The sequence below is a fragment of the Tenebrio molitor genome, chromosome 4, assembly GCF_963966145.1.
Source record: "Tenebrio molitor chromosome 4, icTenMoli1.1, whole genome shotgun sequence".
NCBI lineage: Eukaryota > Metazoa > Arthropoda > Insecta > Coleoptera > Tenebrionidae > Tenebrio > Tenebrio molitor.
The window spans coordinates 20720101-20744277 of NC_091049.1; the positions used below are offsets into that span (position 1 = coordinate 20720101).

General features: G+C 33.5%; 1 protein-coding gene across 1 annotated transcript in view; it reads right to left on the minus strand.

The window, feature by feature from the left end:
* Positions 1–24177, minus strand: part of LOC138128119 (cuticle protein 16.8-like) — a 36909-nt gene that overhangs the window by 4629 nt on the left and 8103 nt on the right. Inside the window, exon 2 of the mRNA XM_069044315.1 lies at positions 1713–1905. Coding sequence (XP_068900416.1) covers positions 1713–1905 — 193 coding nt within the window. The remainder of the gene's footprint in view (positions 1–1712; positions 1906–24177) is intronic.

The window sequence follows — 24177 nt, forward strand, 5'->3', positions numbered from 1 at the left end:
AAAAATGAACTTTACATTTTTTGTAGAAACTTTAACTGGAATAAAATTCATAACTTGGACATGCTTGCCCACATTTTGGCGTATATGGTTTTTGCCTATCTGCTTCCGGAAGTTCGCAACCACCCCTAACTTTTTTTTTCAAGTGGTAGGGTATGCCAAATGACACCTCGTTTGAAAGGTTACTTAGCAAGGAATACAACGCACTATTTGTTTCCTGAATATTTTCAAAGCCTACGTGCTAAAAAATAAAAACCCATTTTATAAGTTGAAGACTATTTAATGCAACAAATGTACAAAATGGACACCGTTTCTTTCTTAGCAAATTGCAAATCGGTAGTACCGGGTGATCAAGAAGGACTGTTTAAGTTGGCAATACAATGAAGAACATTTTTTTATTCGGCTATTTACAATACTGCAACCGGATATGTTATGTAGGTTTATTTGACAGATATCTGACGTAGCATTAATAACGACAAAATGGTAAGTTACATAAAGTGCTTTTTTTTGTTTTTTTCTGTTTCTGTCGTTTCAATAAAGAGAAAGCGAGGAAGGAAATCGTCACCTCAAAAGGGTAAAAACTGGACTAGAGTGATAATTATTGAACAAAATGAGTTTCAGGAACTGACATAAAATGATGTTGGTTTTTGTCTCCTTTGTCTGTCCTATAGTAAAATGATTTCTTCCAACATATTCTCTACTTTACAGGGTCCATTAGCGCTAATGATGGTTATCCAAGTGGTATTGCTTTTGGTTGAAACACTCTCAACTAACCTCCTGAAATGCAATGAACTCACTGCGTTCAAAATTCCATCATTAAATTCCCTTTTGTCGCTTTGCACCCTTTGAGTTCCTCATGGGGGCAGCGAAATGCACTCAGAACATCCATCTGGATATACATAGTTTCAGAAGAAGTATAGATTCGTATATCGTACACTGAGCAACCATAACAAATTGACAAAGGATACGAATCAGTGTTGTCAACTGGAAAATGTCCTACTGAATTCAAACATGCACGTCCTGATTTGCACTAGGATGTGGAACAACCAAACAATTAGGTACTGAATACATCACATCAAAATTGAGAACAATAAATTTAAATGTTTTCACATTATTAAAAAAATCTCTTTGAAAGTGTTTATTTGTTAATGCAATCTGAATTTTACTAATTACTTCAATAACGCTGCTCTTTTTGTCGACAACAAAATGCATAACTGAAAGCTCTAAAATGTTTATAGGATATGCATTTGTGTGTTTTTTTAAATTTTGTTGTGGAAAGCTCTATCTAAATCCTTGTTAACCAGAAAATCAATACCTTTTATTAATAAAAAAAATCTTCTTTTATATCCAAATAGAATACACTGTGCCAGTTCACATGTTAAAATTCATAAAATAAATTTCTCGTTTCGAAAGCTTCCTAACCAACAAAATATTTGCTTTTATTTGATAGAGCTCTAACTATATTATTGTTTCTTTTCCCTCATATCCAGACATCCAATGGTGCTCGTGTTGCTCGATAACTGCCCCACTTTAAATTGCTTTCATTTAGTTTAGAACAAAGACGCATTTAACATTTGTTATGACAAACTGAAAGTACCTACAATAAAAAGGATTCACTGATTCATTCAGATAAATGCCAGCGTCGATTAATTTTTATGACTCATTGCCGTCTCTGAAAGAACTGTGGCGAAATTGTAACTGGCAAATGTGATTACCTTGTACAACACCGGATCCATCGGAAACTTCTGAATGTGTCCGGTCGATGTGGCCTGGAAAACGACCAGCGGCGTAACCGAAAGCGTAGGGTTTTGGGGGCGGCGGGGGTGTCGACGGTTCGGTTTGTTGCAGGCGCACCAAGTGCGAAACGTCGCAGAAGGTGGCACTTATCAAAAGTGACAAGGCGAAGATCTAAAACAGGACAACGTTTTAGTTAGACATTTTTTAATTTTGAATAATTGTTTCACTCTAAATCTAAATTTAGTTAAATATGATTATTTACTACCGGATAAAGAATAAGTATCAATATCACTAAAATTATTATTCTAGAAGATTCAGAAAGCATTTTTCTTTTATTTGTCTTGCTGGACTCACATTTTATTTCCCAGATTATCGGTATCTGGATTATGTATCCGTACTTTTTATTTCGTAAGAGTTTTTCTAAACTCTCCAATCTTTATTTTATATCTCTGTTTATTATCTACAAATACAGTTTTACAGGTAGGTAATGAGTGGCACAACGAAGGATAAAAATCTAAATAGGTGCTGAGCATTATTGAAGCAATAAACATTACACCTACCGTAAATTTCTATTATTGGAAGAACAAACCAGCGGAAGCTACAGTTAATACATGCAAATTATATTTTTTCAGCAACAAGTTGCTAATTTTCATGAAACATTAGATTGTGCAGCTCCATTCAACAAACTACATTCTCAGTCCCGATTTATTAGAGTTCGTTGCAAAACTAAATGGGGATTGTAAAACAAAATTTATCTAGCTGCTCTACTTTGACCAGTGTTAATAAATATCATGCGTTAAATGAAAACCGTTGAAAAAACTGAACCATTTGGAACAGTGTCAAGTTTGAATTTCCCGCCGTTTGACACAAATGACATTTGTTTAGATGTTTTGTTCATTATTTTAGATTAGCTGTCAAAATACTCTTATTACAACTGTCAATTTACGCTTTAAAAAAGCAAAACAATTGACGGTTTCCAACGCCTTCCCAGCCCAGGATTTCATGTGAACGTCCGATATTTTCGCTTCAAGAAATGATGTCAACGGTGCTAGAAACAGTTGGTTTGATTGTTTATGCATGTTCTTATTTTTAATTTATTTTAGTTGTAATTAATTAATTAATAACAGAATTTCTGAATTTCTGGTCAAGAGGCGCTGTGAAAAATAATAACACTGAATATGTCTGGGGCAGTTTTAGCCACAAAATGGAATCCAACCTTGTTCTGCGTTGTAAATCAAGCTAAGTTTCCGCATGCAAAGATTACTGGCGCCAGATGTATGCCAGTTTAATGGCACTAGTTAGTATTTCCTGAGTTTTAATCAGTTTTGAACTAGAACAGGATTTAACATGACTTCAAATGCTTCTGATCCATTTTTCATAACTCCCTAACGCCTCGAAGGAAAATATAATTCAAACTTTAATCAATACATCTTTTGGTCTCATTTTGATCACTTCATTTTTCCATTTCGTGAATTTAATTAGTGATTAATTAATTTGGCTACATCACTTTCCTGCTCGACTTTGTCGAACTTGAATGAGCAGAGTCAGTTGTTGCCAAAAAGTATACTTTACTGGCGCAATTATTAGTGGTGATAGATGAATTGACATGTTGATATGCCAGTTGCGTGGCGCCAATAATCCTTGCACGTGAACGGTAACTTATTGGGAGAGGAACCGTTCTCAAACCAAAAGTATTTCTAGTTTTCTGAAACTGTCGAAATACGTGTTCGGTATTTTATGACTAACGTAATGCTGACATTTACTCTTGGATGGTTCAAGTTAAGCCATAAGATTTCAAGTCTTTTGTTTTTCACAGTCGCATTCATAAACTTTTGAGACTGTTCAAACATTACCATAATGCTTCAACTCTCTTGAATTATTCTTAATCTCACAAAATTATTACTTTTATATTCATATTGGAAATAGAGTTCGATCTGTGAATTGTTAACGATTTTTATTTTATACAGAAACATATCCTCCAATCAAAATTCGTTATGTGAGGAACATACATAATAGTTATTACATGACAACCTTTGGACTTTTAGCCAGATACCTAAGTTTCTCAATGACAGTAAAAAAATTAATGCCATCTAATTCATGGTTTGAAGATTTATTAATAATTTTTTTGTAAAATTTTACTGTTGTTTTACAAACACAATGACGTTGCAAAAATTATGTTTTACGCGTGAGATTGCAACATTTGCTGCGCTCGTACTTCACGTACGCTTTTTTAGACAACGGTAATTTTACGTATTTACAAGCGGACGAAAAGTAACTGTTTTTCGGACGCACTTTTTCGGACGCTGACCGTGGCGCCATTAAGTAATTGTGTTGCAAATAATAAATTTCTAGTTTTGTTGGCAAGTTGATAACAAATACTATGAAAACATTTATTGTTAACATGTATTAATAAATGTATCTATTTGAAAAAGGTACATAAAAAATAAATTAATAATTTTTCCAATGATGCCTTTTGCTTTGTAGTTCGTGGAGTCGCCTAAAAAATTTAATGTGCCAAAAAGTGCCTTTTATCCTCACCTGTTTTCAAGCCTCGGCTGCGCCTCGGCCAGAAAACTCAGACTCGGCTCTTTTTGGCTTTGATACACAAATAACTATTAGAAGTGGAAAAGTTTTCACGCAAGCAAGCACAACTGTGCTTTAGAGACATGTTCATTAATTTTATCTCGTTGCTCCATCCGCCGTAACTATTTTAAATCATTTGTGGACCCAAACATGATATTACATATTGCAAAACTCGGACAGCAAACTTGCATATCAGTAAACTTTGGTTAACTGTCTTTAACTGCATCGCAAGTAGCTTCTATACTCAACTATCAAGTGCAGTGTATTAGCCACACACGGATAAGCAACAATGTGATTGTATTTATTTCCTATAATAACACCGATTTCAGCATCGTGGCTGTGCTTTCTATTATTATCTCTGAACTCTTGATTGTAGCCTTTGAGCAATTTTTGATGTCATATAATTATTTTGATTTTCGAAAAACTGTGGGTAAAACTAGGCCAGATATACAGAAAATTTTGATATATTCTTTCCTCTGTTACTTCATACAGGGTTATTATAAATGTTTGTAGTCGAAGTAGGCGTAAAAACTGAATGTAAAATTTATGGTTGCCGCTCCACATAGAAAACATCAAAATGATGTGAATAAGTGAGTACGGTGTATACACATTTAACGGTGTGTTCACACACAGGAATTAAATTGGGTGCAAAACAACTCAATATTTTTAGGATTCGTTGCAAAACAACTTAAAATTTTTGGATTCAATCGTTAATTAAAAAACCACACCGCACTTTTCATCTAAAAAATGACAGACAGCGACAAAAATTGACAGTTCACATGAAAGCGGCAAAAATGTAATAACATGGGCATGGCCTGCTTCGACTACAATCATTTATAATAACCCTGTATAATTGAGAAACTACCATTATGATTTTTTTGCATTGACTCCAATTTTAATTTTACCACACCTCTTAGTTTTTTATATGGATAAAAATATAAAAAGAGTTATTTATGGCACAAGTGTGTAATGTTATCTATAAGTCACGAGAAAAAGTTAGACCTCCCGAAGTATAATTTTCTCTAGTGACTTATAGAACATAAGACATGAGTGTCATGGAAAATTTTATCCAACAACTGCAACAGTTGCAAATAAATGTAAATGTAGGTAACTCAACAGTGAGTTACAGTTATATTTCACACATGAGTTATAACTTATAACACACGCGTGACTTATAGACCACTTTACTGGTCTGAAATGAGAACAATTATGACTCTAGAAGTGTCAATCAATTAATTTACGAGGCGACTTGTTTTGAATGGTGGACTTGACGTTAATCTTGACCCTTCCGTTACTAATAAATGCTTGAAAGGGACAATTAGAAGCGTGTAAATTCTGTCTGCTTTTTTTAATTCACTGTGTATATATGTAGGTTACGAAACATCCTTTTCACAGGTTACAACGTTAACGATCAACATCTTAAATTTGAAAAAATAAATATTTATCTACCAACCTCTAAACTGCGGATACAGCGGAAATATTTTGGGGGAAGAGTAAACATTGTCGTGTCAAGGGATGAGAAATATTTTTAGCCTCGTCTTATACCGTACATCTTTATCTTTACGCATTCCGTACGCCAACATTCCGAATTTATAGAAAACTGCAATTTAAAATTTGTTGTATTTAACTCTTAGTTTCTGCCAGTCGGACACTCTACTCATTTAATTTTAGTGCTAAAGAAACGAGACTGTTTCAGTGACTAGTTAGTTAATGAAGCAGCAGAATGTGTAGAAATAAAGCAATCTGTGTAGAGCTATTAGCTCTCTCAATTAAAAGCCTCTTACAATTATAAAACAAAGACCAGCTAATTTGTGTTACATCGTATCGTCAAGTAGGAATTTTCAGAGCTAATTAAGAGAAGCGACAAATGTTGCTCTAAAGAAATTGATTGAAAAAATCTAAATATTGTTTGAACATTCTGAAAAATTACACCTTGTGGCTACACATTATAAAATAGTTATTTAAGATATAAGTGTAAAAAGTTATCCTTTATTGCAACGGGTTTAAAATACGACCGAGGTACGAGGGAGTATTTTAAAGGATGTGAGTGCAACAAAGGAACTTTTTACACGTATGTCTTCAACATTTTATCTACATCAATTTTTTTCAACATAAATTTGTATAAAATAATTATTTTTGATTCAAGATTTTATGAATAACCAAAGTCGTTTGAGAACCACGTCGTTTAGCAACCTACTTTTAAACAATGTTTCCAACAAATTGTATTGTTGTATTCTGACAGTTCTATGCCATAAAATCCTGGACTAAAAGTTTTATGGCACGATTCCGTCAGTTCACAAACGTCAACTTTGACAACGATTTTTAGTGCCAAAAGTTCCTACTTTTTACCCGATCGATCGTAGATAAATAATGTTTAATGCCAGTTAGAAGTGATTTTCAATCATTCTTAAATTTAAAAAAATTAAAATTTTCCATTTTGGGCTAAATATTGAATTGAAGAACTATTTACCCAATTAATGGAATTAATAAGGTTTAAAAATAACTTATGAATTTTGTTATTGAATCGTTATCAACGAAGAAAATAATAAAAAAAGTGTTTTTGTTTATTTACTCGTAAAGATTTTTATAAACCATTTCACATGAAATGTTTGTCGCATTTAATATTCTCCAGATTTTTGTACATTCAGAGAGAATTCTAAAATTTATGATGCAGGGTGTATTAAAAATGGCGCATAATATTTATGTCACGCGAATCTACGTTGAATACAAAACAAAAAATTCTAATTCGAATTTGGTCTTAGACGAATATTTTTTAAATTATTATTATTATCAAAAATGACATTAGTGACAATCCTTGTTACTTTTTGACTTTACTCAAGTTCGAAAAACCACTCTAGCTTAGTTGTGTAATAGGGTCTCATGAAGCGATCCATATCAGCTATTTTTTTTATATTATAATTATTACAAGTAAAATTAATTTGATTAGACTAGCAGTGATCTAATCGGTAGACGTCATCGTATTTTTTTAATACCAGTATACACATTTGTTATTGGTTAATCTTGTTTACAAGAGTAAATTTTTGTTCAAGGCACTTTCCTTGACATTCAGTTCATCCTTTTCAATCACTCAGTTAAAAACTATTAATTTTATTTTATATTGTAAAAAGGGATTCTTCTTAATTTGAAATATTGAGTCAAGATGACTGGCAGAGGGGAGTATGTATGGGAGTGGAGGAAACAGCAATAAAAATGAATAATAAAAACATGTAATAAAACGAAATAGAAAATATTCTTGGATGAGCAAAGAAGTGAAGTAACACAACCCTCTTTGTATCAATAAAATAAAAGAAATAAAATAAACTAATATAGGTATGTTGACAACATCAAGAGTTTGATAAAGAAATGACACATACATATTTGAAAAACAGTAGAAGGATACCTGCGTGGGTGAGTTGCCGTTTCAAGGATGAAAAAGCGTGAAAAAGAGTGAAATAAAAATGTGAATAGAAAGGGTTGTATTTTGAGATTTAAAGAAAGAGTGTGATTATTTGTCCATAGGTTCAAGCAAAATCAACTGATAGATTTGCAAGTGGAGATCTATTTAGGTATAAGAGGAAAAGTGTCATGAGAATAAGAAAATGGGAAATGAAAATTATTACGAGAAGAAATAAATACTGAATTAAAGCTAAACAACATCAAAGAGGATGTAGCAACTTTATTTTTTTTAATAAAGTTTTTTAAGAAAGTGACAAGAACAAAAAGAGAAGGAAAAATCGAAACTATTCTGTACTGGAGTTTAAATTTGTTTGCGGTAATTATATGTAGTTATAACCTTATATTGGTTTATTGTAGCTACATTTTTTTTGCAAAATTGAAAAACATAACACTTTTTCATTACAGCAATAGCAACAAATATCTTATATTTTTCTTAATAAATAAATCTTCAAATACAACAAGCTTTAAATTTTGGTCTAAATTTTGTAATTATTTGCTTAATTTTAGATATCTCTGATATGAAACGACCAGATTACCTGTGGTATACGCCATTTCTGAGTTCGATGCCGGTCCGGTTACCACCCGCACATGCGTCGGAAAGATACTAGCGCTCGGCTCACGTTAACAAACTGGCCATCCTTGTTCTGAAAACTGTGTGCAGGCGTAAGAGTGAGAAAACATGATGTTTGGAAGATGGCACGAAAGGGATAGTACTCTAGAGTAGGAAATCCATATAATAATATTTTAACACCAGTACAAGGGCCTAGGGAAAACGAGAATCACTAGGAACCACAACAGTGGCGCAACATTGCTTACATAATTAATTATTCATCAAATGTTTTGGACGCACTGGAATCTCGGTCGTTTTATGGCTTAGCGGCATCGATCTCAGAAACAGAGTATACTAAAAGTTTAAACCTATCGGACCTTAAAATTTTTTAGAGGAAAGCAGTTTTATTAGAATGCCCAGGTCTACGTCCCATTCGCAATCTAGACACTTCTTTATTTCATTTTAGTATCGTCTGCATGACTGTTTGCAAATTCTCACAAACACGTTACTTGCACGCTGCTGCCTGAAAGTTTGTTGTTCCATCGACCTACTACGGTTATTTACGGCGTTATTATAGGTGAAACTTTTGTTCCACGCTGAATGGGTGAATGGAGTTGGCACGCGCCTCAAAAACAAAGAAGTATCCCATCTCAGATAGGATTTTTTATTGAATATTTCGCTCTACATTTTTTATAAACATTGTTTTCGTATATTTATCGAGTTATTAAATAACAATAAAGTATCATATTTTATGCGAGTCAGCTGGAGAAACAAACAATCAGTTGGTAAAACTGTCAACACCTGAAAGACGTTAGTTAACGCCGCGCCACAGGGGCACCATGCTGACTAGCCGATTTTTATATGAGATATAATTAACCCGCTAGGTGGCAACTCTAAGTAAAATTTGGGGAAGGTAGTATTAACTGGCGAAGCATTACTACAATTAGAACTACAATTTTATGGGACGAGTCTCTAGATAAGAGTAGATAAGAGAAGACGCTGAAATAGTTGGGGTTCCAAAGAAGCCGATACCTGACAACCATTCTGACAATAATATTCCAGTGTCTAGTCCAAGAACTTTGACGTTATCCTGCAGGCCCTCTATCGTTAAAAGATTAGCTAGCGTAACATAGAAGCAGATAATTCATGTAAATAAACAGATCCTTGAATTTTGTAAATCCGCTTTCCATTTAAAAAGAGGACGGAACTAGTAGACTCTATGGTACTTTTCTCAGTAGGAGGTGTCAAATAATAATAGGCGCCTGATCATTGAATTTAAAATGCATTATATCGTTCTTGCACGACTATACAGGGTGTTTCTGAAATAGGTGCATTAATTTTAACTGGTAATAGAACTCGTCAAAAGGAACAACTTTTCTATCTACCATTTTGCCGAAAAACGATGTTTAATTCCAAAAAAAATTTGGAGAGATTTTTCACTAAAATAGCCTTACGCCACTAAATACTGCAATGGCTAATTGAGATCAGCGCTAATATGAAAAAAACATCCATTTTCATCCAGAAAACGTGTTTTAACGCCAAAATCGAAATTCAAATAAATCTAACCGTATAGCAAAAAATTCACTTCGTAAGAATCTGGTTGTTTCACATTTTTAGGTAGCTTAGTTTTGGAGATATGAACGGTTTTAGGAAAATCTTTCCTATTTTTTTTAAGCCATTACGCAACGTTTTTCGCCAAAATGGCAGAGAGAAAAGTTGTTCCTTTTGATGAGTTCTATTACCAGTTAAAATGAATGCACCTATTTCAGAAACATCCTGTATATAAGGTAAAGTATTATCAAATTGTTTCGCAAACTCCTTAAGACAATTTCACTCCACGAAGACCTGGAATTTTGTAACTCAGTTTTCACTACTTAGAATTATTAAGCTAGTAATGTGAAATTTTGCACACAAGTTTATCCCTGATGATAAAATAATATCGAGCGATCCATTGAATTTGTCATTAAAGTTGGCGCTGGAACTGAAGCCGTAGGTCTTTTTGAATCGATACACTTATTTGTGTACTTATAAATTAATGTTACAAAATACTGTCAGTCGAGTTAAACGAAGAGCCCGTTTCTACTTAGAACAAAATGGTGAACACTTCAGCATCTGTTGTAACATTGTTTAATAAAATAAACATTACCTACCATTGTAATTTTTCCCTTAATTCCTCGAATCCTTAATTCGCCATTTTCTGTTTTACAATAGTCATTAAATGTGACGTTTGTCGCTATGGTTCAAAACTATATAGACATGCGTTGACAGTTCCAGCGCCAACTCTAATAACAAATTCAATGGACCGCACATAGAATCCTGACATTAAAAAGTTTTCTTAAGAAATCTCGCGTTTTTAGTTTTTCGTATGAAACCCCGAGAAGACGAACATAGGAACATCATGCAGAACTTTGTTATAGAAAATAAAATTCTCTACAAAAAACTTCCGGAGGGTATGTCTATAGTTGGTTAATAGTTTAACTGTGAGAACTTTGTTGTTAAAAGCTTTTATGCAACTCCCTTTGTCTGTTTGGAATTTTGTAATTCAATTTTCACTCAATCAGGATTAAGCTGGTGATGTAAAATTGTGTGTGTGTTCCTGTGAATTGAGTCCTGTGAATTGATCCCCGTGGAACGAGGTAACTTCATTTATTTGCTTTTTTGAGCTCTTGAAATTGACCAGTTCCTGTTCACAATTATAACACTTTCCTATTTCTCACATCGCGTCACTCTGAGGATGACAACTTTGCTCTCGAAACGTGCGTTAGCTTTATTTTAGTAATAAAGTGTAAGAGATACAATAGAGTGTTGTATTCATTCTAATTACAAGACATTACTGCATTGCAGTATCTTACTTATCATCTCTGACGCAAAAATGTTGTTACTTTTTGCGTCAGAGATTATAAACACAGAGTACAAGCTGTATGCGTCAATCTTGAGCGAAAGGATGACGAGGAGATGGAGGAAAAGGGAGTGGTACCGGACAGTCAAGCAGGATTCAGAAAGGGAAGGGGTACCATGGACAATGTATTGCCTTGGTAATACTGGCAAAGAGTGAGAAAGAAATGATGAGGAATCTGGACAAGTATGTGAGGAAGAAAAAGCTGGAAATGAATGTGGAGAAGACGAAAATGATGGTGTTCAATAAGAGAAAGAAGAAGAGTGAAGAGAATGAGTGGAAATGGGAAGAAAGGAAAATAGAACGTTCAAATACTTGAGTTACACATTCAACAAAAGAGTCACGGATAAAGCACACATCAGAAAGATAGTGAGGAAAGCAAACAAGGTAGTGGGATGTGTGTGGGGAATAGGAGAGAGAAAGTGGGGAGGTGATTTCAGGAGGAGATTGATGATGTTTGAGGGCATGGTGGAGAACATATTAATGTACGAGGCAGAGTTCTGGGGATGGAAGGAACAAGAGGAAGTAGAGAAAGTGCAAGAAAAATATTTGAGATGGGTGCTAGGAGTGGACAGAAAAACGCCAGGGTACATAGCGAGGGAAGAGTGCAAAAGGAATAGGCTGAGAGTGAAAGCGGGAAAGAGAGCGGCAAAGTTTGAGGACAAAAAAGAAAGAGTGCGCGATACTGACGGAATGCTGAAGAGAAAAGAAAAAGAATACGGAGAAGAAGGAGAGAAAGAAATATATTCTACCAGAGGAACGGGTATGCTAGTGAAGAAGTGAAAGGATTGACAGCAAAAGGAAGATGGATGAATGTAGAATTGAGTGAAATGGACAAAGACACAGACAGCAAGAAGGAAGGGAAAGGATCAAAGGATCTAGATACAACAGGGAATATGAAAGCTGTACCTGAGGAGAGAGAGTGCAAGAGAAAGAAAAATGATGGCGAGATTCAGATGTAGGAACTAGGAGAGAAAAGAGGTATTGGATGGAAGGAGAGGAAAGAAGTTGCAGACTGGGCTATGAGGAGAGAGCACATGTCAGTTGTGACAAATACAATTACTGGATTCATAATTTCATTTTAAAACAATACGACATTTAAAATAGCCACGTTAACTTTGGAAATGTATTGTGGGTTGCATTTTCAATTCCGCCGGGCTCATTATCACTCGTGGAATACCCTGAACAGCTATGACAGATCAAAGACTTTCTCTCCTTAATCTATTTTTAACGTGCCACACCTACTAGAACGTTTTTGTAGAAGTGATAAATATACTGGCCTGTTTTATTTAGCCTTTTTGTTGTTTGTGTTCTTTCCATCCTATAATTTGCTTTGCTGGGCAGCCAACAATAATGACAATTCTGTTGCTACTAATTTATGGGGAAAATAAACTATGACAATTACTTTGACCACAATTGCGTCCATCAATCATTCTCCAAATTGAAATCGTCTCGATTTCTTCATCCATCGTTGATTTATTTGCGAGCTAAGCAAATGGGACTCGCAATATATTCAGGAGCTAAACCCTCGACACTTTAATTATTTATACAAGGACACCTAATTCGATTGTACAAAATATTATGGCGCTCCTACCCGACCTGTCTTTAACTCGCAAAATTATGAGGGTTTATGACTGTCTTCCCTCCGGAGAAAACCCGATAAAATGTTGCTTATGGCCGTCTCGTCGAAATAAAAAGAACACATCACGTGATTTGCCGGATATAATCTCCGGTAAAGTATTTCGTTCGGTTCGTATTCCTCCTTTTTTCATTAGTGTAATTGTTGCCGGAAAAATTTATCGGAGTTATGTAATAGTTCTTCGAGTGCTCCTATTTTCCAACCTCCATCCGGCAATTTCTCCGCCGAGTTTTTCATTAAAAACAATTCGAAAGCAATCGCACGAGATTTCGCAAAACTCACGGGAATCGACTAAGTGTTTGGCAATTTTACGCCGTTGCGGCTCGCGCACGTGTACGGGGATGATATTTTTTTGGTATCCTTCGACATGAGAGCCCACATCACGAGGGCGGACCGAATGGCCCTAATAATGTCCATAATCCACGAAAAACACAAGTTTGCTATCTCTGATAATAAAGTCATTGCTTATTTTTTATTGACCATCTCCTTTTTGTTCGCAGTGTTATCGGGCTTCTTTTGTGGTTAATAAATAATAACAATAAACGCGAAAAATAACAACATGATTTCAACTTCTTCGTAAATGACGTCCTAAAAAAGTAGTTTGCCAAGTTGCGATTTCGTCTTGGAGCCATCTCCAGAAAGCAGAACTTATTAAAAAATTTTCACTGCTGTGCTTTGCACACTCTTCAAATACAAAAGAGCAATATCACTTTTCAAGGAACGTAACAAAACAAATTATTTTTCTTTTGTTTTGATGAAGCCATACGTGTATCGTTCGTCATTTCTGTTGTCTCCAACGTAGAAATAACAAAAAAAGAAATAATTTTATTTCTCACCAGAGGAAGTGTTTCTTCCAGCTCTGTATCCTGTTTTGTACATAATACCTAATTAGTATCAATGAAGGTTTTTGCATAATGATTCTTATATCGGTTGTCATTTAAATTTATTCTCAAAGTTGGCATTGAAGAGTCGATTGTGAACGCACCACTCGTCAGTCTGGAGAGTAAAGATACAAATGACGCAAAAAGTTAGGTTAGATTTAAGCAGCTGATCCGTCATCTGTAATCCATGGTGCGTTCACAATAGGCTCTTCAGTGCCTACTTAGAGGAGGATACATTTACCCTATACATCTCTTAAAATATTTCTACATACGCTTTTCGTCATTGTACCACCATGGCAGCACTCAATTAAAATTAAACTCCATAATAAACAAACAAAATGTGTTTTCAAAATAATTTGCCGGAAATGAGGCTAAAAAGAACTTTATTTATTGAAAAGTGAAAGGTTTTCGTAAAAATCAAATATAGATGGTGTGTGTACGAGTATACAGTTTATCATGAATAAAATATGAAGGACAAATTTATTATTACATAAGTCTCCCGAAATCGGCTTATGACAAAGTTTTGTGACAGAATAGTCAATCAAACCAGCATTATTTATTGACTGATAACACAATAAGAATATTTGATGACTTGTTTGTTTGTATACATTCCGTAATGCCTCTCTAATATGAAAACTATCAAAAGTAGATTTAACGCGTAACACGTAAATGAAGAATGGTCTGCATAGTGTATTACGTTTATTTAGCAATCCATTATATCTATTTTTCCTACGCTAGGTTCGTTAGGAATGAAGACAAAGCAGAAAATATTAAAGTCAAAATGCAACCTGAAGAGAGGTGCATCAATTATTGAGTGCATAAAATACACAAAAACAAAGAGGCGTAAAATAATTCGGTGGTCCTTCTATCAAAAACTGTCACTCAGCAGTCTGTTAAGATTTATCCATTTTAATTATACCTTATCAACCCACATTTGTCTGTCAATTTACACTGTCATATGAAGTTTCAGATCACTTCACAGGTTTGAGGCCGAAGTTTGAAGCACGAGGCGTTAGCCGAGTGATGCAATACAGGCCTGAAACGGAAAAGTTGCGGATGACACCATCTAACTCTTTGAATGATGAGGATTTTCTCGAATCGTAGTGATTCGTACAAGCTAACTTCTGATCACGTAAGTCTTTAACAGTAGAAAGACGCTGTAAGGCAGAATCATCAATTTTCTCCTCATAAAACTTGTTGGTATGCTTCAATGAAAATGTCAAAAAAAAAAACAAATGATTTATATTTTGAAATTTTATTAATTTTATTTTTTGTAATACTTTTATTTTACAGAGGTAACAGTATTGCAAATTGCAACAATTGTATACAGGGTGATTTTGAAAATTGTGCAGATATTTTCATCACGAGCTGCTGGCGTCATGTAGAACTCGGAAAAAATATTTAAAAAATTCTGTCAAAAAATAAAATGACATTTATTTTTTGAGCTACTTTTTTTTTAATTGCATTTAGTTTTCTACGTTGTCCTACAACCTCGTAGATAAAATTTCGGCACATTTTAAAAATACACCCTTGTATATCATGTTTTATAAAATGTACGCCATGTATTTTATTTTTTAACATAGAATTTTTTAAAATTTTTTTCCGAGTTCTACATGAAGCCAGTAGCTCGTGATTAAAATATCTGCACAACTTTCAAAATCACCTGTATGTAACGTCTCTATGTATAAAGCACTACTTTACGCGTACAACTGTCTCTACATTCGTGTGTGTAAACTTCCCACTTGTAAAAAAATAGTATTTTGTACACATGTTGTATAAATGTCTATCTTTGCTATTAGAATTAGTACAAACAAAATTATAGTTTGACAGAACTAGACAGGTATCGATAAGGAAAAGTGATCTGCTATTTAAATTCTATTTGGAAGATTTGTTGCGGCGCCAGTGACTTACTATTAAACTAAAGCATTATCACACGATACAGCTACTTCGTTGTTTTTCAGTTTTATAATGGATCTTCAATATTGACTTAAACAAACAAATTTATACCGTTAAGGGCGTTTCATTTTACTGCGTGAAGTGGGCGTCGCACACTGGTGGCATTTTGCAGGGGCGCAGTTCGGATCAATAACAATTAACAATAGTTGAAATTAATACCTTAGTTAAAAAAATACAAGTTTGTATTAAAAAATGTGAAAACATCAAAACTTTGTAGCAAGGTTTTAAAAATTTCCTTCGTTGAACTACACCGTAATCATACAAAATCATTTATTTAATAATGAAATAACGAAGCACATATTCTAAAATATATCTGTAAAAAATAATATATCAACAAAAGGTATATAGATACATTAAAAGAAGATAGACATTTTCTTGAGCAGAGCCAGGGCTACCGCAATTATTAATTAATTGCACTGATTGAAAATTATGTGTTTTATACAATTTTCATGTAGTCCTTACATGAAAATTGTATAAAACACATAACCAAACAGTTTTCATGTAGGTCCAGAGCAATAAATTATCTATGTTTGGTCACAAAAAAAAACATTAATGAAAAACAAACAGTATAAATTCTGGTGTAAGTTTTATTTGGGAAAAAATATAAATAAGGTACTGTGTGGTAAATATCAAAAACCTAAAATAATGTGATCATGTTTAAATATCAGTTCAGGAACATTTTCATATACAGGCTGTCTCTGCTAAGACTTTGGAGCCTAATAACTCAGTTATTTTCCAGCGGATTTTTGTGAAATTTAAAATGCAGATATTTTAGATGGTGAAGAATAAAATCAAATTAATGCAATCACCCAAGTCTTAAAAACGTAATTTTTACATGCCTTTTTAAAAGGTTGAATCAATTAAGATTTACATAAAAAATTGATCGTCAATAAAAAATGCTGTAGGGAAAAACTCGTCCTTGAAAGACGTCTGGTTTGCAAGAAAAAAGCAAAAAAACTGTGTTAAACGTGGCTGCAAATGCAAAAACGTAGACGCGTATGAAACAAACGCGCAATTTTGCAGAATTTTGGTCATCCCTTTTCGCAGAAGCGCAGGTGACATATTTGACGTTTCTCTTGCTAACCTTACGAACACTTACAAAGTTAAAGACAACATTTGGACGTAATTTATTATACTGGATGCTTTAATTCTTCCATAAAGGACTAAAACACGATCGGGATATTTTAGCAAGGTAATTTAGTTCACGTACGCTTCCTGTGTCTTCAAATAAATTGACGACTCTCTTAACCTTACATTTTGTAAAGCCTACATGTGGATAGTGTTCTACCAGAAAACGAACTGTGTCATTGAAGTTCTTACGACACTCTCCATAGGCAAATTTTTTTCCTTTTTCAATAATATTGAAATTCTGCCGCTGTAGTCTATTTTTAGAGTATTTTCAATAAATTTTCAAAATTTGACGTTTCTAGTAAAGCGCGCCCAATTTTGACAGACTTTAAAGAGTGTACAAAATGTTGCTTGGCAATTAATCATCAATTGTTTCAAAAGTAACTACGAAAATACCTTCAAATTTTACATTAAATTTTTAGCGACAAAATCTAATCTTTTCGTTGAATCAGACAAGTGATTTACTTAATTGTTTGCGTAGGCCCCTATTTTTTAATGTTTAACAATCTAATAATAATCGCGCATAGTTTTCGATAAAGGAAACATGTGTTAAAATTATATTTTTTAACTTGAGGTAATTTTATTATTACTAATTGAACCTTCACGGTCTAAAATATCTGCATTTTAAATTTCAGAAAAATCCGTTGGCAAATAACCCAGATATTAGGCTCGAAAGTCTTAGCTGAGACGGGCGTATCCGAGTTCCTCCCGGTGGTCACTTCTTTACCTGCATAACCCTTTTTAACGGACGAGTTCCTCCCGAGGTTATCAGGGATTACTGCGATAGGTAGTCGACGAGTGGTAGCCGGACTAGATTATTATGGCGAGTATTTTGCTTGAAATTGGCAATAAATACACTGATGAGAGGGAGAAACAATTTTATTTACAAGGGTAAATTAAAATGACATTCGGCATTTACAAATTATACTCTATTTATGTACATGATGTGAGTATACAGTGAGTTTTTTTTAAGACTGGCCATAGGGTTTTACATGCTAATTTTTCAACCCCCTATTAACTTTATTTTTGTGAAAATTACAAAGCCTAGCACTGTTTTTATATTAAACAATAAATTATCAAGTCATTAAAAAAAAACTCAAGGTATATCTATTTTTGCAATAAAAAAACTTTTGAACACATCTCCAACGTATACGGTTATCACTTATTACGTAACTTTCTGGCTTGACAAAATTTCGCACTTTTTGACTCAGTTTCCATGCTGACGCTTTTAAAGAAATAATTAAATTAAAAATTTTTTCCAACATCAATAATGAAAATGATACTTTCATCACTCAACCCGATCATTCTTATCACCAGCGCTAATCCCTTACCGTTCACTACCTGTTACAAGACCTGAGAATTTCTGACCGCCGGGAGGAACTCCGCTGCCGCCGCTGAGACACCCTGTATAAATGTAACTATACCGAATGAAAGCATGCAACTCTAATATAGGAATTCACTCTTCCACGTAACAAAAATTGGTTACTTGTCACTATCACTATTACAAATTTAGACCAGCAAATTCTACTTTAGACATTCTCCAAATTGCTTTACCTTTACCTCGAAGAATAAAAAGAAAAGTTGTCATCAGACTTATGAGAAACTATTTTCACGTGTCAGCTGTTTTGTCAACGGTCCGTATCCCTATTAATAGGTGGCAAAACTTCATTTTTTGCTCTGCACCGGCCCACAGGTATTTGACTGCGTAGACACTGGCGGAGCATCTCCAACTACGAGACCCCAAGGAACGAATAATGAATGAAAAATCTTTTTAAACCATTTTGGAAGATGTACATACATTATGTACGAGTATACACGACAACACTGTAATATACATATGCAATAAAAATTATTTACAATTTTCAATATTCGACATTCAGGGATACGATGAAATTTATAATGCAACGTTACAACTAAATTCTAGAATTTTTTAAAGTTTCTTGGAACGAGTAGAAACAAGAAATTGAACAGCTTATGCTACACTTTGTGGATACAAATTGGAATCTTTCTCGTTAATAAATTTATTACTAAAATAATACTCCTATTTATTATTAGAACTGTTATCATCCTCAACAGCGAAAACCTGAATTTAAAAATAATAAATAACGAATTGACAGGTGGATACGTCACATAATACGGTTATCCATTTACATTCTGTGTCAAATTTGGCGTTAAATTCGTTCCCTAATGGTAATTTCGTGTAGAACGATTAGTTTATTTTCAACGGTGACATTAATGCGTCTTGTCATCCCACAATAATTTTCAATAAAATTGAACGCGTTCGTAGGTAATTTTACAATGAAAAATGTTTTTCATGTCGATAATGATCATCACGGAGTGTGAACATCAAGCTTTCACTCGGATGAATTTTATTACCCATATCATACACGCTTCTGCTATTCAAATCAACGAAGTAATGACTATTTAATTCGATTCATATTATACCTAATGTGTTGTGGCGACGATTTGCATAATTTGTTTAATTCCGAATAATATTGGGGATTCTCACGTTTACACCAAACTGCTGAGAGAATCCTTCACGAGCAATTTTATTCTTGTTCTCATAAATAAATCTATATCTCCTGTATTCGTAATCAATTCGATAATTTCAAATTCTTCAGTGCCATCATCATCACAGTCGCACACCCAAAATTAGTTTTCGAAAAGCATATAGTGTAATCTGTTGGAAGTTTTTATTTACAAAGAGACAATGAACGAGGGATACTTAAAAGGATACTTGTTTAGAATTCATCACTTAACTTATTTTAACAACACTGCAATTAAATATTTACATCTTGTTTGTTCCTGTGTATTTTTTACGTTTATTTTGAGCCGATCACTTCGGTTCCTTTTACCTAAGATAAATAAAACTTGCCTGATAATGATGTAAGGATATAGCAGGATGGGGCTAGAACACATTAGCGAGTAAATGTTTTATCCGCACGACCAAGTACTTCCACAACAATGGATTTAATGGCAACCACCACTTTTTTATGAAGGCACTTAAAGTCACTGAGCTAGGGACATATTTCATAGTTTGCCAGACTCAAAGGAAAACTATCAGATTACTTAGTAGCGAAATTGTTACAGGGAAGTAATTTTTCTAATTCAAAACAAAATCAAATATGTACTGGGCGAGTCATTATTGATTGTACCATTCATTGATTAGTTTCTTAAGAAATATCTGGCATGATAGGCAATGTAGAATGAATGTACGAGTAGAAATGCCTCAGAAACCTTTATCAATTTTGGCAACTGAAAATTTTCCAAACTTACCCTACAAATATTATGCAAAATCGGATAATTACAGGATTTTGATCAAGTGTCCATATTTTTGCACACTTTATCAAAATCCTGCAAACCCTCCAAATTTCCTTGTATTACTATTTTGAACATTGAAATATGTTTAACTGCAACTCATCCTACGGACTTGTGTCTGCAGTTTGAAATGTGCTGCTCCGGTTTCACGAGTCATATCGTCGGTTATTAATCATATCACGAGTTTATATTTGATGAGGAAATATTGAATGAATAAATGAGGTACATTTTGATCCATAAACTGACTTTACTTTTGCTTTACTTTTTAATAACTATTTTTTGGAATCTTTTTTGAATCTGAAGAAACAGTTTTATCTGTCAAATTTGGTAAATGTCGTTTGGACCACAATAATCGCTGGGATATTCTTATACTGCCCCAATTCAGTCAATAAGAATCTTTGAAAAGGGATCATGTGACACATGAATTATATTCTCATCAAAATAAAGTATATGGTGTATAGAACTACGTACATCAACTTCCTGGAAAAATAGAGACAAGTCATTAATATAGATAAGCAACAAGATGGGTTCAAGGAAAGGAGCTCTCTTATTTGTGGAATGTCACAACAAGCAAAAATACTAATTCGTTGTATCGGCGATACTAGTCTCACTCATGTTATGAGGCTTGTGGCACATTCAACTAAATAAATAACTAAATAACTAAATAAGTAAATAACTTTTAATAAGTTTACGCAAATTTATCAGGTTTTACTTATTATGTAGTAATAATCTCAAAATAATTCCGTGAAACAGAAAGTTTGTATTGGGATCACGTAAAAGCGAAGATGTCTTCAGTTTGTTGGCGCCTGATGTTGTCTGCTCTCGATAGATAACGACAAATGAATTCACATTTTAGTTGCTCTTAAATAATTTAAAAAAAAATGAAGAAGATTTGTACGAGATTACATGAATATTGCATTTTTTACTGGGTGCCCCAAAATTCGCGGAACAACTCAATGAGGCAATGTCAACTCATGTTAGAAGATAACGAGAAAAATAATAAAAAAATTCTATACCTCTTAGATTTGAAGATATGGGGGCTCAAAATGTGCAGCTTTGATCTCATTTATTTTAAATATTAAAAAGGATTTGGACTATTTGTCTTTTACTACCCAGTGGCCTAATAATTCTGAACGATTGTGATCAGGTTTGCAATTATTTTCTTCATTATTTCCAGCATTTTCAAGTAATAATTTTATATTCGTTTTACCTAAAATAACGTACGACAACATGGCTCTGATTTTTCCCTCTCATTTCCATGGATACAACGAAAAGGTCTATATCTTCCACAAAAAAGAACATTAATTTTTTTAAACATTTTTACCTGCTATATTAATGATTACTTAACAACGTACTACTACGTTGTTCCGCGAATTTTGGGGCACCCAGTATATTTGGACCCATCAGATTTGAACATTTTTTCTCCATTCTCACTGTACTTTAGTACAGGCCATTGCCCTCGAGAAAACTCACTACAAATATAATTTTAATGGAATGGTATCGAATATGCAAATTAATAATTGTAAAACGTCAGTTTCGTTTGCCTAATAATGAAAATTATTTATCAATTTCTCTTCATAGTCGTAGAAAAACTTTAGTATTCTACTCGCGGGTAATGGCTATTACTCGCTAGGATGAATTACGTCACTCGCCTTCGGGTCGTAACACAAAATTATCGTCATGTCATGAGTAACAGCCATCATTACCAGCTCGTTGAATAATATACTATTATTAATAACACGACAATACGGAATTGAAGCATGAAAATGTAATTGCAGTACATACTTCTCACACAATCAAACGTTGGTAAGTATGTAAATCCGCTGTTGTTAAACAATGAGTCTGAATCCTTATTACAGAAATTCTCCCACTTGTTTCACTTTCGTCGTTAATAATCAGCCCCATTGAAAGGTCGCGGAATGATTTTTACTAAAACTGAAGAAAAAAAACACCCTAACACCCCTAAGTGAAAATCTCATTAAAATGTGTTGAGTAGTTTTTTAGATAGTTTAGTTTAGTGCCTACAAAATACATACAGAAATATAAATTTTATCTTTTGTATTATGTTACGATTATATTACAATGAAATATAGCCTATTTTCATACAAAATTCACAAAACTGCTTCCCTCCATAAGCCTTATTTTTACTTACGATTGCTTTGTCAATTTCGTCACTTGACTTCGTCAGATTTTTCAATATCAGACATAAAAGACGATTTCCGAATTTATTTCGTGCTTAATAGAGCATACAGTACGATTATAAAGTGAGAAATAAAATTCCTTATATGTATTTAGTTAATTTCTGGCAAAAATTCGCGGACAGGTTTGTTTGTACAGAGTTATTATATTAGAGCCCGATTTCAAGTCAGGGTGACAAATAGGTGATGCAGCGCAAATGTGTAGCTATCTTTGTCCTACACATTAATTACTAATATGCGTCATCTTTCTCAAACTTGCAATTTTGAGCCGTTACCATGACAATACAAGTTGCAAGTCAACTTGAAATCGGCCTCTAAGTTAGTTATTATAAATGTTTCTAACATCGTAGTTGGTGTAGCCTATTCACAACCATTTAATTTGGTGCATAAATAATTAAAATCCACTGATAAATAAGGAAGTTATGGGCTCGATTTTTTTAGGGACAGCCTGTATATTCGAATTCCACAGGACTTTTGATATACGTTCTTTTATAGACACAGCAAAGGTTAGATCTTCTTTTGCATGCCCTTGGCCACAATATTGTTTTAATCATTCTTACCACGAAAATTCGAACATTGCTGATTTCTCATTTAAAATAAATACATTCCAAATAGGTACCTACTTGGTGTTGACGTGGGATTTTCTTGTATAATACCACATGTGCATGTGAATTACCTACTTTGTGTAAAATTTTTATCGCTTGTCAATCATGCTTTTGTTGTTCTTCGGAGTTAAGACATTCGTGTGCTACTTTTGCATATTTTCACAAGAACAAAAGCATTCGTGAGTCCGAAACAATATTTGAAAATAATCGATGCACCAAGGAGATTGTAACTGAAAATTACACGTCCTCAATAAGGGTCCAATAGAAAGCTTGCATTTGGTGTCATGGAAAGAACAAAATCTTTGGCCAACTATTTTTTTTTCGATCTCTAACATTGTAGATTTGATATTTAAAGTAAATAAATCTTCTCAGGTAATTACTACTTGCTGTTTGAGTGCGATTTTCTTCTAGAATCTCCCACGTGCTTATAAATTAGTTGCTGTAAATTTTTATTCTCTTCTCAATCATGCTTTTGCGATTTTGCGACTCGTGCTTATTTTCACAACAATAAAATATTCATGAGCTCCGAAAAATTTTCCTAAAGAATTCATGCACTAGTGAGATTATAACTGAAAATCACACGATCGCATTAAACATCCAATTTGTCGAGTCAGTGAGGCGCAAAAATCGCTAAAACTTCTTAATCCTCAAGAACAGCTCCGATTTTGATGATTTTTTTTTCAAATATGTATTTTTATATATTATTTGAAATCAGAAACATTTTGGTTGGGTCACATAAACATAAATATTTATATTGTTTAAACAATAATTATGCTCTTTATGGAAAACATTCAGTTTTTCACGATATTTATTGACACTTTGAGTATTTAAGTCTTTTTTTTTCAAGAGTGGACTAATGTAAAACCGTCAAAATTGAAAAAATAGTACATTTATATTAAAATAAAAAAGAGATTCATGGAAAATTAAATGAGAAAGTAAAAATGATTTCAAATTGTTATTAATCAAATAAAATAAACACACAATTGTGAAGGAAATTTCAGATTTTCATTGCAGAAAATATTATCCGGCTTTTCTTAATCATTGTTTTTGAAATTTTTGATATTTGATGTATATTCGGACTTCTACGATTAATACTATATTCGATCTCGAATATGGAGTACTCAGGTACTAATATTCGAGGTGTTCTCAAAATCGATAAAAACAGCTAGTTCTTTTAAAAAGTTGGTATTATTTCAGCAATGTGAAGAACACCAGTAAAATATCGGTTGTTCA